General features: G+C 41.7%; 1 protein-coding gene across 1 annotated transcript in view; it reads right to left on the bottom strand.

Annotated features, from left to right (window-relative positions):
• The window catches only part of pou6f2 (POU class 6 homeobox 2), a gene marked incomplete at its 3' end in the record, with an annotated part of 66,528 nt that overhangs the window by 20,547 nt on the left and 26,141 nt on the right, over positions 1-19,840 (bottom strand). The window contains exon 4 of the mRNA XM_080050458.1: positions 9,300-9,634. Within this exon, the coding sequence (XP_079906584.1) occupies positions 9,300-9,634 (335 nt within the window). The remainder of the gene's footprint in view (positions 1-9,299; positions 9,635-19,840) is intronic.

The raw sequence follows: 19,840 nt of genomic DNA, 5'->3' as shown, positions 1-19,840 counted from the left end.
ATAATGTAATGCAAGTAGGTAATGTTTTAATTGACAATAAAAGCAGCCATCCCCATTTTCAAAAGTCTAGATTGATTATAGGAGTAAGTAAGTGTTATATAACGTTTGGAAAATGTTTGGGTTGAACTGAAGTGCTTTACTCGCCAAAGTGCATCAAAGTAGGCCCCACAGTGTGAATTAAAAGTCAATAGCAGTATTGTTTCTAAGAAAAATGTCCTTTATCTAAGAAACAACGTCTCCTCTTGCACTTTTTCCCACTCTGAAGTGAATGTAATCAGCTGCGACATGCGAAAACATGTCCTCTGTCTGTCAGGACTCTGCTAGTCCTGGGCTGACGGTCCTCTGCTGACTCTCCTCCTCCTCCTCCCCCCAAAACGGCCTCTCCCCTACCTCCCTGTCTCCCCCTTACTCACATCCGCTGTTCTTATGAACATCAAAATGCCATTAGGCCCTTCCAAAACACCTCTGGTCCCTTGGTTAGCAGGGCCTGGGACAGTGGTCGTGCACTCTTGAGCCATTTGAGCGCAGACTATTGCTCACCACTGGGCCTCTGCTCCAGCCGGCCTGAAAAAATAAACGCCCATGAGCCATTCTTGAGAAAAAATATTGGGAAGTGAAAGACGGATAGAACAACTGGGAAAATACAATAACGTTGCATCCGGTGACAGTCGGACATCATAATTGCTTAAGGCAGCGGAGGGATGCTGTGGTTGCAGCAGCAGAGGGAGTGGATGAAGAGGTGGCATGGTGGGTGCTAATGGAGTGATGTCATATGAAACGCTTGGAATGACAGCTAGTTAACTGAAGGGGTTTGGCTGATCAAATAAAATGCATTAACTCCAGGAAATGGATATCGTGGCGCGGCTTCAGAAATGGCCATATCTAATGAGTCAAAATGCAAATGACGACGGAGAGAGAGTCGTGAAAACGTTTAAACTAACTATAAAGGGATGATGGAGTGTCGGACAGTGGCCGTCAATCTCCCCACTCATTACCTTCATGTGAAATTAACAGCGGCTTTAATCATTACATAAAATCTGCTCCAGCCCATTTGTTGATAATTGTGAGGCGCAGAGGTTCTTCGGAGTGGGTTCTCTGTCATCAATCACGGCCGCAGTATATTTCCTCTGGTTAGGGGACACTCTGCGAGTAAAAAATAAGTTATACTACGTTCCTCTTACACTATTTCTCTTCCTGAGGGATGATCTATAATATTTAGCTGTTTCCAGATGTATTACATTTGAAACTACTTGGTGATTAAGTATCTACAGGAAAGTGCTGACCATTTCGGCTCATGATGTGACATATTTGGTGCAGTTATTTCTGTACCAAACCCGTGTTGGGTTGATAATAAAAGCAGTGTTAAACCGGCGTGGCAGTAAATCTCCTGCTGCTCAGGCTATGACTCTAAAGTGGAAAACCTGGCTACAGTTAAGGTTGCTTTGAAAAAATAAATAAAAAAAATCCTCAGAGTAGAAAGGCATTATAAACACTAATATTTTAGTGCATTATCAAAGTCTCTCCCCAGCCTTTTGTTGACAATTACGTTGTATATTCAATACGTAATAAAACATAATAAATATTTCTTGACTTTAGGAGTTCTATTCCCATTGCAGCGACTACATCCCATTCGTTTTCATTTAGGGGGGTAGTATGGCATCTCTTTTCACTCTGCTGTTGTTTGACATATAAATATAGCATTTGAATGACTTTAATATCCTCCTAATCAATGTCCGGTGATCTTTTGATGTCCTCAATTCAATATAGGAAGGGTCATCCGTGCCGCAGCTTTATAAACACAATAAAGGTAAATGATTACTCTCCACTGTGGTGTCCAAAAATACGGCCAGTAATGAAGAGAAATGGAGGAGTTTGAGGGGGAGGCCTGTCATGTGTCATTGGCCGTCTCTAAGCCCTAAGATTAATCACGAGAGAGGGGCTCTGTGGCTAAGATGTGGTCACCCTTGATCGATAAATCCGCCTCCCTCCCCTCCCTCTATGTCTCTCTGCTTCACTCTCTCTCTCTCTTTTTCTCCAAAATATACACAATCGTAGTTGGCACAAGCTAAATCAGCATAAGTTGGGAGATGAATTGATGACATTTACAGCCGTATTTGTTTTGTCTTCTGAGGCTCCCCACATCCAGGAGTTGACTTAGGCAAATGCACTGTTTTTGCATTCTATTTGAGTCTATTTACAAAACCATCAATTGCACATTCCCACACTAATGAAAAAGGGCAAAAAATCCCCCACAAGGAAAAAATTATATTCTCCATAGAGGCCCTGTTCAGGGCAGCAGAGTACAGTTAGAGGAATTTCAATTCATACAGCCCACTACACATAGCAACATTTATACCAAATCTAGTCTCCGTTAACCGCAACTGAAAAAACTGTGGAGAAGAATTTTCTGATAATATTCTGCAGGGACCACAAATGGGACTTTTGACTCGGTCTATGAGGAGGGCATAATGCAATAACATTGCATTAGAAGGGTCTTTTTACAGCGTGGCAGTGTCGCGCGGCTGTATTCCTCGTGTGTGAACCTGGTGCTCTGTTTGCGGTCACTAATGGGCATCAGAAATTACAGGCAGTGGAATCGCGCCCCGCGGGGGGACTGGCCTCCTCAGCGGAGCGGAGCACTTAGACAGTGTCTGGGAGCCTACTGGAGGAGGGAAGGGGGGAACTCAATGTCAAAGCCCTGCCTCATAATTAAAGAAACCCTATTCCTTATCCACTGTTAGGTGAGCCCTAGCTTGGCGCTTCGTCTGAAGGCTCCCCTGTGGGCGTCTAATGCGTGTTGCCCCCAATGTGCGTGTGGGCTGATCAGAGAACTGTGCCTTTCTGCTGGGTGCCAGAGCTGGAAGCCCTCTGCCCATCACGAGAGTCATGAGGCCACGCTCACACGAATAGCAGACCTCAAAAAGTGAAGAAAATATCAACTTGGTTAGGTCTATAACACAACACAACCAGAGAAGCCAAAAGGGAAGTGCAAGGCTGCCTGTGGGTGTAATTTTAAAAGTGCAAGTGTTTTCAGAGTTTTCCATATGATCCGACTGGAATATAATAAATTTAAGTTTTGTTCCTATTTATAAATTCAGGGCTCATCGTTGGTCCTTAAGTCTGTAGATTTCCTTCCTGCCTAATCCCTCATTTGAAGTAAATAAAAAGTAGTAGAGCTGTCATGGTCAGGTTGTTTTCCTCATCTAGCTCCTATGCTTTATAATTATTCATATGAAATGTGGTTCTGTTGATGGGCAACAGTCTTATTTTCTGCTTCAGTCAACAGTGCACATTTGTATTTCTAAATTGTGGAGCGCTTGTTATGTAAGGCAATTTTCTGCCTTCTTAAGAGCCAGATCTCCTGTGCATTAATAAGAGGCTAGGCTGAGCTGCTGGAGAGCTGAGGGGCCCGTTCATGCTTTAAACCACACAGCCAAAACTAGCAGCACTGACATTTAAAAACACACACAGTCTGGCATCACGCACCTTTTAAAATATTTTAAAGTTTTATTAGAAAATCGTAGATAATGGTCAGTTGTGAGTTGCTTTCAGTTTTGGTGTATACATATTTTCTTCAACTTCACCTGACAATAATTGTTAAATGCAGAAATACGATTTACCAGGGTCAAATTATTTGACTAAGGAAAACACAAATTTGTGTCTTTACATAATTACGTTTTTTTTGGGGGGTGGGGGCTTTCACAAGCACTGGAAATGTGTTTTGAAGTTGTGAAATTGCATTTAAAGACGTTTTTGCACATTGTAGTTTACTGCAAGAATTAAGTTAAAAAACAGCTGTAACATAATTTTTATTAATAAACTGTAATCTGTATCCAAAGCACAGACACCACAGTTGAATTATGAGACATATGATAGATAATGGACACTTTCCTTCACTTATGCTCTGCCCGTTTCATCGACATGCCACGGTAAGAGCAATCGGGTCTACATTTGAGCATGTCATTTTAATTTTGATTTAATACCCTCTGTGGAATGATGGTGGCCCGTTTCGCTAAATTGAATAGACGTGGGGCTGATCTGGAAAATCAATTAATCGATGTGCAAGGCTCATTTCATACACATGTTAATATAATGGGAGAAACTCCCACCAACCCATAAAAAAAAGACATTTGGAGCAAATTGGACAGTGGTGATTTTAACAGCGGTTGACATAAGTAAAAGTGCACTGCAGCGGAAAACAGTGACATGAGTGTCTGAAGGGGCCTCAGCTGGAGACAAAGGCAGCAGAGATGGGCCCGAGACTTGAGGAGGAGAAGGAGGGAGGGGGAGAACAGCAAGGAGGTGAGGAGAGATGGAGAGTGCAGACAGCCAGGCCTCTGAAAGGCCGCTGTGGTTGGCAGCCGCTGACCTTGGTGACGATGGGTTTTCACCAGAGGCTTCTAATGAAGGCTGATTGCCAGGGAATAGTGAGAGAGCCAAGGGTGTAGAGTATGGGAGCAGGGGAGGGGGGAGAAGAAGAGCAAGAGAGAGTGAGAAGGGAGAGAAAAGGATAGAGGAGAGGCTCAGGTAATTGCAGCACTTGTGGGTCTGAGGCCCTGCGGTCCTGTGATGTCGGGGTGCAGTAGGGAAAGAAGAGAGATGTCTGTGGACGCTTTGGTGGTAAATTGTGGAGCACGGGGATAGAGGAGGCAGGCCCCTGGGCTGTAATTACCCCTATGAGTGTGTGGATGGAGAGTGGACAGGCCCAGTGTGGGGCTCTGACAGCGATCAAGGAGACAACTGTGAAAGGGGAAGAAGAGACAGACAACACACAGACAGACGGCAGGAGTCTGGAAGACAAGACGCCTCCGTCTCTGCCAGGCCGCCCCTGAAAACCAGCCAGCCCAGACACTGGACCAAGGTCAGAGGCTATTAGCGAACACACAACATGCTGGTGACAAGACAGCCATGACAGGCACAGCAGAGAGATACAGCGCAGCGTGGTCGAAGAAAATGCAGCGCCCAGATGGAGAAAGACATAATGTAGAAGGATTTAGGGCTGTTACGATACATTGATATTAGGGCTGTCAAGCGATTACATTTTTTTATCTAATTAATTACAGGCTCTGTGATTAATTAATCTAAATTAATCGCATACTTATATGACACTTTTATGCCTGTTTATAAACAACTATAGGCTACCGTTCGTTTCTCTCTCTCTCTCTCCCTCCCTCTCTGTCCGTCTCTCGTAACTTCTGTCTCCTCCCCTCGGCGAGGTTTCTACATTAAATAAATTCACACACACACACACACACACACACACACACACACACACACACACACACACACACACGAGGAAAAAAGACAGGAACATCTGCTAGGAAGAGTGTGAGGGTGTCCGTTAGCGATCGCAGCTAGCAAACAGAAGTGAGACGGAGGAAGATTGAGAGATAGCCTACTGTTCTGAACCTACATTGTTAATTAGGCACCCACTAAACCAATAATGCACAGACACTGCGGAGAATAACATAAGACGTATTCCTACCTTCATGCTTATTTTCCCGGAGCAGCCCATAACACATCCATAGAGCCCTCTCTATGCTTCTTTATTTACTGTTTAATCCCGTGCGGGTCGTTTCCGCAAGCTACAAGTGCAGCTCCGCTATCGTCTCACCTCTTTTGCACCGGGTCAAAGGGCAATGTAGAAGTGTTAATCGCGTACATTTTTCTGTGATTAATTAATCGAAATTAACGCGCTAATTTGACAGCCCTAATTGATATATATCGAATCGAAGTCGTATCACGGCAGACTTTAAGATATGGGCAAAAATCGTATTGTTCAATGAAACGATCTAATATGGTATGGTGATGAAACCAGCGATTTACACCTTAAGAAGGATTTGTCAAAAAGAAAAAAGCAATAAAAAAAGAGTAATTAGATCAGAGCCACAGATAGGGAGAGATGTTTGGGGCTCCACTGGATGGCGCAGCTGGGTTAAGAGGGTTCCGGGGGCACACACAAACTTGAATAAGACAGTTGATAGGCTAAGGCCTAAGCTTCCCCACTGCCACGGATCAGTATGTACCGCCTCTCCTCGCGCTGCCTGGGCTGATGTAACTCACTGGAGTGGCAAATTACACCAGACCTACAGCTGTAGCCCGACATTATGATTAATTTGATCAGTAATTTCTCCTGTTTTTCATTTTAATCGCCGCGACCATTCTGCTGTGGCAGGTCTTTCAGATCTAATTAAGATCAATTCCGGTGTAACAGACTTGGCGAGCGCCTTCACCCCGTCAAATCCCCAAGCTCTCCGGGCGTGGAGAAAACCCGCAGCCTCTAATCAATCAACTTCCAGCAAAATCCTAGCAGGCTCCCACAATCAGCCCATTAACACACTTAAGCAAATTTTATAATCTCCTCACCGTCTATTTGTCATCACTGCGGTGGCTATTTCAGGCTGTGTCTGCACTGTACTCTGCATGTTTGAGAGGAGCAAAGAGGGTGTGGGAGGGGCAGAAAAAGGTAAATTCTTAGTCTATTTAACCAAATTAGTTGCAGTAATCTGACTTCAGACCATTGACTCAAGAGGGACACAGTCTGTTGTGGTGTGATTTGTAGTTGAATAGGGATATTATTAATGAGCCTATTAATGAATCTCGTCTTACACATTAAAAAACAGCAAACAGTAAAAACACTAGGGATGTAATGGATGCTCAGGATTTGTCTTCACTCTGGTGTTACGGAGAATATCACACCCCTCCCATGAGATGAGAATTACAATGGGACATTAATTGGAACATAATGAGTGTTTGTCTATTTTCAGCAAATAGTTGAATGGCTGGGTGATTCTGTGCAAATAGGGGTGTTATCTGTGTAATGCTGATTATGTTATGGTAATTATGACTCGACTTTACAGCACAGACCAACTCCTCTGTGTGACGCATGGAAACACCAGAAATGTCCCTTTTGTGTCCCAAATTAAAACATACAAAAGTCAGATCAGGGTGACAATCCAGGTGTGTTTGTGAGGAAGATTCAGCTCAGGGAGTCTTTCTGAATTGAAAACTTAAATTAATTGTACATTTTGGAGATCATGCCTCATGCCTTTATGGATAGCAGTTTGGGCGCTTTTTCATTATGATTTAACATGATTATTATTGTCTTTCTGTGTGTGTGTGTTTTAGTGTGCTTTATTTGATTGTGTTTTCTAAGTGTTTCCTTTATTTTGTTTCTTGTTTATCTTAGTTATGTCTATTTTCCTTAACCACAGCTATAACCAGGATGTTTAGTTGCATGTCATTGCTTTTTGTTGTGTTTATGTTTGCTAAATGGATATTGAAAGCTCAAAATAACATTTGCATCATACAAGACAACCTTATGTGAATGAACCCCAGATCAGTGATTCTGGGACTGAAAATCCAATTAATGACCCAGGCGGTGGAGGGAGGGGTGGAGCTTCTGTTTAAATCCCATTGCAGCCTTGAGTGGGTGCTGAGGCTGCGGCCTGTCCTTGGGCGAGCCCCCTTTGCTGGGTTGAAAACACCAGCACTGACCCAGAGAAACTAAACCTTTTACGGCCATTCTGTTTCTTACACACACACACACACACACACACACACACACACACACACACACACACACACACACACACACACACACACACACACACACACACACACACACACACACACACACACACACACACACACACACACACACACACACGTTCCATAATCCTATTTGATGAGGCAATATCTTAATGATACCTGATGTGGCCCCTTTGGCCCCCCTCAAGGGAGGTCCGTCCTCAGTCATCATAATCAGCCTTGCTGCTTCTCTTAGAAGAAGACAATCTATATAAAGCTAAGAGGCTCAGTCTTATCATTGCAGTTAGTTTGTTCTGTAATAACACTGTTCCTGCTGTCTGTGTGTGTCAGAGAAAGATTCTTGGAAATTTGACAGTGTGGTGGTTTCCTAGTAAATCTGACTTATAAGTGAGATTGTCTGTGTAGGTTTAGGTTATATAAGTTCTTTGTATGTTGCCTGATGGAAGCTAACGAGTGATCTGTATGTTGGGCACTAGCCCCTTGTATCCACAGTCAGACTGGACAGTATGTTTGGTGCGATGTAGCGGCTAGCTTTAGGAGCCCATTAAATCCAAAGGCTGTTTTTCCTGCTGAGTCTCAGTGGGCCGTGACAGGGCCGGAGAGGGCTGCAGAGGGGAAACAAATAGCCCAACTCATCCTGGCCATAAAGAAGGTTGCACCACAACCCAATAAGGGTCTGACGCTGATGAATGTGACCAGGGACAGAAAGGCGACCCTGGCCAGTCTCCACCAGAAATGAAACCACAGGGATATAAAATAGGTTATTATCGTCACAGGGTGACAGCCAGACAGACAGAAGGGCACAGACGGATGGACAGACAAAAGTGACTAAAAAGGAGGTTGAGTAGGAAGAGCAGCAACGATTAAGGTAGTGATTACGCCCAGGGTTAGATAACCTCAGTATTCCTCCTGAATCGTGCCTCTTGACTGGTTGTGAGGTTTGACGAGCTCAAGATGCTTATTCTAATAGCTCCATGCACAGACGGAGGAGCTGCCAGTCTCCATTCAAACACTGCCACTTTATTCTTCCTTCCTTCCAAGATCAAGATCATGTGCTGACAGAGAATCAAGAATTGTTTATACTGCCCAAGCTTTGTGTATTCTCAAGGTTGACCCAACCAACATCACACCATCATCAATGACACCATTACGATGCACACTTCAGTTCTTCAAGTGGAGAATTACAAATCAAATTTGAATAATGTTGTGTATGTTGAGTTAAATATGAAGACTAATTAGCTGGGTATTTTTTCTATGGAACCTTTGATGTAACTTACCCAATGTGTCCCTGAAAAAATATATGAATGGGCTGAATGTAGAAAGCCTTGTATCTGTATACAGTTATACAGTAGGTGTTCAGAAAACTATCAAGTACATAGAGAAAGCAATGCACCAATCTTAAACACTAGATTGGTATTGCTCTTGATACTGGTGGATAGATTGGATTAATTACAGTATATCAGTTATAAGTTGGAAGTAACCACTCTACATAAAATAATGTTTCTTGTTCTTTTTTTGTTGTTATAAAAATAAAAAATGCTCAACATCTTTAAAAGCATGAAAAGAGAGTTGCTGCATGAACACATGAACATCTCAAATTATAGCTGAGAGTTGAAATAAAGGTTATAGACTCTTACCTTACACTAAAAAATATTCCAGTTTAAAACAGTGAAAGATAAAAGTGAAGAAAAAAAATAATAATAAAAAATATCGGTTTTATAAATAGAGAAAAAGTGGTGCGGACTCACCGGCAAAGTCATGGGCGGGGTGACAGGCGAGGGAAGGCTACGGGCCGGTGACAGGTTGGGCCGGTGCGGAGGGGACTGCTGCGGATGTCCAGAGGTGGAGGAGCAGGTGGAGCCCGGAGAGGGGACAGAGGTCTGCTGCTGCTGCTGGCTGGGAGGGGTCATGTGATGCGGGCTGGAGAGCTGGTTCTGGGAGTGGGAAAGGTGGATCTGTTGGTGGTGATGCTGCTGCTGTTGTTGTTGTTGTTGTTGTTGTTGGTGTTGCTGCTGCTGGTGGTGCTGGTGCATCTGCTGGAGCTGCTGAAGGTGTTGGAGCTGGGAGTTCAGTGATGAGGTAGCTGTTGATGAAAGGACAGCCAGTTGGTTGATTCCTGTCCTTACTTGAGACTTGAATTCACTATGTAAGAGTGCAACACACCCCTCATTATCTGAAGAATATTCCCACACCTCAGATGGAAATACATGTACACCTGGAGGTGTGGGATGCATAGGCTGAATGGTGAGAGACATGTAAATAACTTGGGAGCCAGAACAAGGTCCACCAGGGTTGTTTTTTCAGCCCGCATGATAGAGTCAGTGAATTTAATTCAAGCTATAGTTGGAGGACAAAGCTATCAAGCCTGACTGATATAATTGCTCTCTCCGGAGCCAAAAGTCTTCATTGTCACTCGGAGAATGTCAGAATCTTTGGTTTAATGGATTACAATATCATTGGTAAGAGACATCCATCTTCGCTGAAAGTCTTCAGAAATAAATCCATTAACTAATTGGATCCAATAATGGCACGCCATTAGAACCTCATTTCTACATTTAAATTATTTTACATTTTTATGCTGTAAAAAAAAGAAGACTCAGACTTAGCCAGGCTGTAGCCACACCAGCATGCAAAAAATCCCACCATCACAGACTGTCCATCTGAGATATAATATAAAACATATACAGTATAAAAATATCTTGGTGTTAACTCGACTTAATGGTAATTTTTCTATGGCAGTTCACTCAAAAATATCTGAATAGAGATCAGTTCACAAGCACATTGTGTTTGAATGTCAGAAGAAATCCATATCACAACAAATACAACAAATAATACCTGCTAAAGGTAATAGTGTATGTGGAACATTGGGGTAAAACCAACATCAAAGCTGACCTTCACAGCTCCTTCAATAGAAAAGGAGTTTTCATACAGATATGATAGACAGATGAGTTTTTTTTATACTTGTGGTTAGATTCAGAATGTTGGCAGCCTTTTTTAAATAAATAATATGCATCTATACTTGCCACAAAACGGCAATTCACAGGTTGTGCTAAATGCAAAAGGTATAAAATAAACAAATCGCAATTTCCACTTTATAATAATATATGGTTTCTACATTTATTTCCACAGCCACAGTCAGTCAATCTGAGTTTGTGCTGTTGCCGAGCTTTGAAGAAGGATGAATACAACAGACGACCATGACGGGAACCAACATGATTTTCTGTGGATTAAGAGATAATACAATCTTGGAGGGCACAGGACCTGATCTGTATGTTGATATGTGACTGGACTTCACACATACAGGACTGCACTACAGAGAACAAATCTGTGAAAGGCCAGGCAAGTTTGAGATATTTACCAGAACTAATGATAAGGAAAACTAAAAATCTTCTAAAAAGTATTATTTTGTTCAAAGCAAGATATAGCTATGTAGAGTCAATGATAGTCTATATTGCATATACTGTCTAAAATAACAAATTTAATCAATATTGCCTACTGAAAAATAAGTTTATTCTTCATAATCTTAGTGGACATTTAAAAGTGGATCTTATTGCACAAAATAAACTACTTGACAAAGTCAAAGAAACAAGGATATTTTTTTTTGACAAATGACAGATTTGGTTTGGGTTGCACTGCATACATGTTGAGAAACCCTTATCTACAACCTAGGATCTATAGCATCACAAGAAAGGACATACACAGTTCAAAATTAAAATGACTTACAAGACAATGGACTGAATAACAAATGCTGGTTTGAAAGAGTGTTTGTGAACATCCATTGATAATGCAGCCAGACAAAGGCGTAGACAAGCTGGTATACATACAGAATCAATGAACTTAAATAATTTAAGTATGGTTGCCTCATAAAAGATGAATAAAACATCAGGGCAGACAAGTCTTTGATTAGTGTGGCCACTACGACTCCAGGACAGGCACAGATGAACATTTGATGAAGATCAGATCATCCTCCTCTTCCCTCACTCTGTAGAAGCCCAGTGAAAGAAAGCCAGGCTTCTCTTGGCCAGTAAACACTACACTTTTACATTTCTTCTACCTCCTGACACATTGACACCTCTCTCACACCCCCACCATGAATAATATATCATCTGTGCAAACGGCAAGAGTCCAATTCTCACTTGAAATGTTGGGGCAAGTTGTCTAGCAAGCGTTGTGAGCCCCTGTCAGAGACACACTCTTTTCCCCCATGCAACTTCACAACGACAAAATGTTGAGTCCTATTTAAAGATGGAATGAGAGGGAACAAAGACACAGAAAACAAATGGGGGAGTGAAATAAAATGAAAAAAATTATCGAAACCATGCAGGCGAAGATCAAAGACGATCGGAGAATTTCCTCAAGCGCCAACCATTACGCCGAGGAACAAGAGGAACAACAGAAAATATGAGGCAAAGGAAAACAAATACAGAGGGAATATGGAAGAAGCCCCATGTGGCCTTATTATAAGGGCTACACCGCAGGTACTATATTCTTTAACAGCAGTGCTTTATAAATTCTGTCATCTTGTTAAGACTGTCAGCAGCACAGTGACCCTCCCCTCTATGCTCTAACTGGGCAACTGGCATTGTGGAGCTCATTCTTTTAACCACAGCTGTCTGATTGCTTTGGTTGAGCACATAATCCAAACGGCTTGTCTCAGCTAATTGTTTGTGCTCCTTCCTCCAGCAGACACAGGGCCGAGGATGAGAGTGGGAGCTTCACTTTAGATGGAGAGAGGGCAAAAGGGTTGCTGGGGATCCTATACTGCTCATTATATCTTCCACTGTCTCTTTGTTGTGTTTCATATTCACTGGTTCTATGACTGTGGAGCAAGCAGCACTCCCACTTAGTCATCACGCCCGAGGGGTGTAAGAGCACGGGTCTCACTTTCAGCGCTGTCGCAACTCGCCCTATGTTAATGTTTATAATGAGCCAGATCATACAGGAGAATCATGCAGCTATATGTCCACATACAGTACAAGCTGAACTGTGACACTTAAGAGGCTCAGTTTAAACATTTAACTACAATCATTTGGGACTATGAAACACCAGCACAGAGAAGTCTACGGCCTCCAACCTCAGCTCTTTGAAGAACTGAATGCCATCTCTCTTTCAGAGCTTTTTTATTTATTTTTCTCTCTTTTTTTTTTACTTTAGTGCCACAGTAGAAATCAACTGTTATCTCTGACTGTCCTGGCCCCAGCTTCTGAAGTACTGGAGGACGAGGCAAGACTGATTGTCAGAGGTCGAAAGGCTAGGTCAAAGCCAGCTCATTCGTCAGACAAAATGCTATTTTTGTTTCCTGTGCGGTTGAGGAGTGAAGGTGGGTGGAATGGGTGTGTGTGACTGTGTATGTGTGTGCGTATGTGTGTGTTGGGGTGGGGGGTGTGGGACTGCTCTCTCTCATTACCAGCGCTATCTCAGTAGTCCCTGCCAACCCCCCTATTACGGAACTTTCTATCTTGGGCTGATCGAGCTTGACTCCTTGTTTTCCTTGCAATGCACAACACCTACATTTACAACTGTTCCCTATGAGTTATAGTGCAATGTTTGTACGTCGTGTGCATGTTTGAGCACAGGCGTAGTCGCGGCTCAAGTAAATCTTTTTACACATCTGCAACATTGATACAGTTTGAGTTAAGTGCCCAACATGAATGCAGAAAAACTGCAACAAATGTACAGAACTGAATGTGGGATGTGCATATGTGTTTCGCCAACATATTGTCGCACTTACAACCAAAGTTCAAACTACATTAAATAGTTCATTAGTAGGATATATATACATATTATTGATGGTTTAAGGGTTTTTTTCAGGCTCTTATTATGGCATGTAGAAAAGTACTAATCAAGGCCAACATGAAGAGTGACGATAGTGTAACAGTACTGAAGTCTACACACACTCAAGTCAACACAAAAGGACTTTGACTATCTTTCACTCCATCCAACTGTGAATGCAAGTTTTCTGACAGTCAAAGAGCAATCCATAATTCACAAACCTTGAAAAGAATGTGTGGAGTTCACAATAGTGAATACAATCTATATTATCTTTTGTGTGAGATCAGTAAATTGTATGTGGGCACAGTATGCATTTCTTAAGAGATCATTATTGCTTTAGAAGCAGTTCTTTAAAATGTGCATCATCTCTTCTACTCAGCTTAGTGTTTAGCATAATTGGGGAGTGCTGTAAATTAAGGACCAATCAGAGGCTGCAGAGGAGCTTGTCAGGAGTTAATGAAAGTGTCCACTGTGGTTCACCTTGTATTTTTTGGGGAGAACTGCTGGAGTCTAAACACAGCTGTCTTTCCCTAACAAGAGAGGTGAGAGGGGACAAACAAGCTCCCCATTACTGCTCTGCCTCACGTTCCATTATGGGAGTCCATAAACCACTGTCTCAATTGCCTTTTCAGTGAGTCACACCGATAATTACTCCACTGGAGGTAAGGAGATTTAGACTCCATGAGATCTGGTAATTACAAAGGTGGTCAAAGGAAGGTCATTTTTACTCTGTGGATTAGAAGGGAGCACTTCTAACATCACTGTTTCTTCACTCATTCCTTCAGTCCACTTCTATCACCGTTGGTCGTCCATGCAACAACACATTTATTATTCTTTATTTATAATCAATCTATCCATGGTTTTCAATAGATTGTTATAAACAGTTCAAAATACCAGGACTCAAACATGATCTGTTTAGCAACTGCATCGATTGATAAAGGGTTCAGATATTTCACTCATTCAAAAGTTTATTCATATGTAAGCACTTTTGCAAATATTTGAGATGGAGCTATTTAATATACCGCTGGATCATATTTCTGAGCTCAGGTTTTCTTTACAAAACCTGGAAAAACACTGGTGTTACATTCATTTTACCAGCGAGTTGATACTGTTGGTAATCATGTTAAAGGAATGGAAAATAGATTCAGCAATGCCTGGAATAAACATGGAGAAAATGAAACACTAAAGGAAGTCGTGAACTACTGAATAAAAGCATTACTCAGAGCCACAGCGGGCAATATCACTGTTTCGGTCGAGCTGGAGGAGGAACTCAGCGACTATAGGCAGTTAAGATTTGAGCGGATCTGTGGAGCCACAGGATTTTAGAGAGTGAACCACATCGCTTGTAGGGATCCAGAGATAATGCTTTCACTTTGTGATGCAAGCCAATATCAAGCTGTGTTGTAGATTTCTCACTCTGGGGGAAACATTTCAAAGAATCAAATCCTCTCCATGGAGATGTTACACATACAAGAAAATCCCTGCGCGCTCGACAATGTTGGCCTTTTGTGTGTAGCTTATTCTTGGTTATTGATTTCCATAGTGTGGTCCAGGGACCTCGAGGGGCCCTTGAGAGAGTTCCAGGGGGTCTCAAGCAAAGTAAGGTTTCATTTCACGATTTCCTGTTACAGAAAGAATATCCATATATAACTGTCGATTGTAGCTTTTTTCCTGTGCTATCAAACTATTTGCTACTAAGGCTGAAAGTAATAATACTCATATATTGTTTTTAGATAGCGCTTCTCTAAGATTGGAAACCTCACAGTTTAGGTAATGAATCTTGTTTTTTATGCATGTCCTAAAAGTTTAAATGCTGTTAATTTCAAGAAATCCTCTGAAGAGAGAACTGAGCTATATTAACAATTTGAACTACTGTTATATATAACACATCCAAACACTTAATTAAACCAAATGAATGACCATCCAAAGAGAATTATTGTCTATATTAGGACTTTTCCACTCACTTTTTGAAACAGAGGAGTTTCACAATTATTTCAAATACTACGCGTGAAGTATGTAATACTGTGTAGTTCCTAGTAAGGGGTCCCTCGCTTTTCTTTCAGAGTCCAGAAGCTGTCCCGCTCTTTAAGAAAAGAGCCTGTCTGCTTGGCAGGACAGACTGGGTTATTACAGCGTGTTCACGGTCCCATCATGTGTCGTCAGACCAAAGCGGAGGCCGCGAGTAAAAGCCTCATGCAAAATTTATGTTCATGCGGCTGTTTCAGTGGGTGGAAAAATCAATATTGCGGGCCTGATGCACAGAGATGACTGAGTGCTCTCTGACTGACAGTAAAAGCTGAGAGAGATTGAGGGGCTGCATTTAATGCTTCAGAAATGGAGTGGGGTAGAGTTGCCTTAGTAGTCTAATTCTCCTTAAATTTTAATTTCATTGTGGATTATTTTGGTAACAATTTTGAGATTGAGGACTTTAAGAAATAATGCCATTAAAAGGAAAAGACAACATATCAAGTATAAGCAAGCTTGTTTTCAAATCATCCAAAACACATATTGGATTGTGGTCTGTGAGTAGCTAAAGTATTGAATATTATGGGGGTTATTAGCCTCTCCAACTTACACAGATATAAAATGACTGTAGGATAATCAAAAGACAATCTGGGTATGTGGAGGACATCATAGGGCTTTTTGTTCTGCGCTGCTTCGCTTACATATGCTTTTGATAGCGTGCCACATACCCACAGTGCATTTGGGGAAGAATGGGGAAGAAGAGAGCGAAAAAGAAAGTGAGAAAAAGAAATCCAGTGTGGGATGAAATAACCCCAAACAATGGGATTTGCTTTCCATTCTTCTGCCCCCATCTTCTGTCTTTAATTATTCCCTTTGGTTGTCTGCGGGAGCGTGTAAGCACTTTCACACAGCACAACATGCCCAGCAGCACAACACTGTCTGCCTTAGTGATGTGGAGACTTCTGAGTGACACTGAGCCTCTTGTGATTATTAATGCTGTTTAATACTACACAGAGCAGCCACTATGATTGAGGGGAAAAACAGATTTCAAAATGCATGCATTCAAAATGCAATGTGAATGGCATTATGTACTACATGAGCAACTGCACTTGAGATACATATTCCCTCTCTGCTACATAAACAACATGTACACCGTGAAATGAAGGCTAATGTTTTGTAGAAGCAACACTGAAACACTGTGTATTTGATAGTAGGTACCAAGTGTGCTCTGTTTTGTACACAGTGTTTAATGGAACCTCAGCTGATCCTGGTGGGGATCCTTTGTGCCGGTTTAGTAGTTTCTTCCCTGAATCGCATATGAGATATTTGAGAGCCCAGAACGATGTATGATGAATGAAGTAGCATGCTACTTATACGCTTATCGTGCTCACTGACTAGCAACAGGTTCAGTAAAGGGCAGCGGCAGTAAATGAAATTCCGCACCGGGACAATATATCATCAAAAGAAATGTATGCACCCCCGAAACTTACAAGCCTTCTCCAGACGCGGACAAGCTGACGGGGGTTGGGGGAGGGGGTGAGGATGGGATATTAGGAAAAAAAGATGGGGAAGTGGGAGAATAGGGAGGGAGTTTTTTTTTGCTGGATGGGTGAGGAGCAAGCAAGCTTGGGGAAGCAGCAGATTTTGTCGAATCAGTTTTATTTTCATACTGGCTCATCTGTGTCTTTTAACCATTTCACTGCAGCCGGAAAATGAAAGTACCAGGGCTAATTTCACAGTGAGAGCTCACTGAACAAAACCCCCCACGGTCTGTGGAAAAAGGTGCTAAGTCTACTTTGTCATTGTGAATTACAGCGGCGTTATTCAGGAAAAGGGCTCTCGTGTGTGGGAGGAAAGTAGGAAATATATTCAGAAAGAAAGGCTAAAGAAGTATTTTTTCCTCTCTAGCCTGGGATGTTCTTAGTGAGGTTTACTCGTGATCTCTAAGTAACAGATATCTCTCTCTCCAAACACGCCGCCCTGTACGATGCCACAGGATCCATCTGTAATGTGTCTGCAGTTAGTCTAGAAAAAGCACCCAGGAGACTCACACACTCCTCAGGCGTCCTACGGGACCTTTTAAGCTGCACTGATACTGATAAAAAGCTCCCCGCAAATCTGGCCCCCAGATACCGCTGCCATTAATTAAGGTAATTAGGCCCTGGTCAGCAATTAGTAACCACAGATAGCTTTTAGCAGTGGCTTAGACGTTCCCTGCTGGCGAGGGGTTTGGTTCCTTACCATCTGCTGACAAATGTCACCATGGACTCTTTGGTTTCACAGACTGGGGAACTGGAGAGCCGTGTTTAAGAATGACCTCTGCTGTGATCCAGGCCGGGCTCCCAGACTCCCACAGCTTCGAGGCTCCTGCTGCTGCGACTGCACGATCACTTTGTTTGTTCTCTCTTTGGTTCCCCTTCTCTTTCAAACATGTAAGAACGAGCTCTATGAAAATCCATACGCGCTGAACACGGCCAGAGAGGGAATAGGAAACATTCACTGCACAAGGTATCGATCAAAATTAGAACATCTGGTCTGAGTGTAAGTAGTATTGATTAGAGCGTAATGCTACATTGATTTGCTTGTTATATTAAGTCCATGAGAGATCCATATTGATCATATTTTACATTATAACGTTATATTGAAAGTACAGATGTATCAAAATTATGCTTTACGTATCATATTTTAAAGCAAGATTTCATGGAAACATTAGTGTTAAGGTTGCTTATTTTTATCAAGACATTCTTCTAGTCATAAAAATGTAAAGTAACAAATCATGCAAACAGCCGTTAAGATCCTACAAAATATTGTTTTCTTTACTGAAGACCTACTGAATAAATGTGAGAAACCTTCACACACACGCGGCATTTATACTAATATCAAAATAAGGCAGTTTGTGTATTTCATCCTGTGGCAAAGGTGTGTGATATACGACGCTCTGAGTAGAACAGACTGATAAAAACAGGCTGAATACACACATTCAACCTCAGAGAAGAGATCACGCAATAACTCACATTACTGGGGGAATGGGAAATAAAGGATGCAGCTGCGCTACTTTACACAATTCCACATTTGAAGCAATCGGTGATAACACCATTTCCATTCCGGTTCAGTCCCATAAAATTACCATTAACATTACAGCTCATGCAGAACACAGATAAATGTAAAATGTCACCCAGTTCTGCCAGGCGGGAATTCCAGTTCCACAAGATTACCATCTCTGTCTGCTCTCTCCCAATGCACCTTGTCTAATATTTCATTTACAACATTTCATAAGTTCATTTTCCCCTCACTGACCATGTAAATCACAAATCAATTTTCATTTAAAATGCTTGACTACAGATTGTTGCTGAAAGCTTTTGAATTGCGCTTCGGCAATATGGCCGACCTTTAGCAAATCTTTCGGAAAAAAGTGAGATGTAATTTCTACAAAACAACTCTGGGGCCAATTGGTCAAGACATTTACTGGAAGCCTTTTAAAGTATTGAGAGAGATATCATGGAAACAAATACAATATTAGTTTTGTAAATTTATATCAGATTCAGACTTGTGATCGACTCAACAGGAACAGACTTATTATGTGATTATGAAAAGATGAACGTTATTATTTGGACATAATTGTTGGGAATATCTCAATTGACATTAGCAAAATGTCTTACATATGACTATTTATTAAGGATTTCAGTGTGGAGAACATGTTTAGAAAACGTTAAAAGTTGAGTTTCTTTTACATAAAATAGCCACATAATTTGGTTGTAAACTGTTCATTTAGCTTAACAAACAACAGTATGCATGTTTCATATTTAAAAACGTACAATAATTACACTGGGGGGTAGGTAATCTGTTATAGCTCAGGAGCTAAGGGAATACAAAGCAGCTGGATTAAAGGTCACATATTATGCTAAATGCACTTTTTAAATGTGTTCTAACATATCCATGGGTCCACGGTGTGCCTAGAGACTGCCAAAATATAAAAAAAAATAACAATCTCTCCTTTTCTCACTCTCCCCCTTTCTGAAACCCCCACCCCTCCCCCCCAATATACTCCAGTCAGAATTCTCCTCGTTTCTGACCTCACAAACTGGAAAGCCAGAAGCTTCCACTGTGCAGCCCACACCCCTATTTCTTATTGGTCCACGGCCCCGACAGACAGAGGGCGAGGCGTATCTGGCTTCGCTTCCGGACAGGGGGCTGGGAGGAGCTCAAAGATTGTATATTTACGAGGGGAGCTGCAGCTCTTTTTAAAAAATAGGCCATTGTGAGATTAGCTGAACATCAGCATAGTACAATAAATTATCTGAAAGTTTTTTTCAGCAAACAATTTAAGAAAAACGTATTAGGGACCACTAAGACCATATAATATGGTGTATAATAATACCGAAAAGTGTATAATATGGGAGCTTTAAAAGGGGATAATTTTGCATTTTACTAATCATACATGTAATTGGAAGCTAATTAAAATTGTGGCTTATTGATATTCAGAAACCTTCCATTTCCTGCCACCAAATCCATTTAAATAAATGCACTACACTCTCTACATACACAGTGCACA

Source organism: Ammodytes marinus, assembly GCF_949987685.1.
Source record: "Ammodytes marinus genome assembly, chromosome: 21".
NCBI classification, from domain to species: Eukaryota; Metazoa; Chordata; class Actinopteri; order Uranoscopiformes; family Ammodytidae; genus Ammodytes; species Ammodytes marinus.
This window is presented reverse-complemented; position numbering and strand designations above follow the sequence as displayed.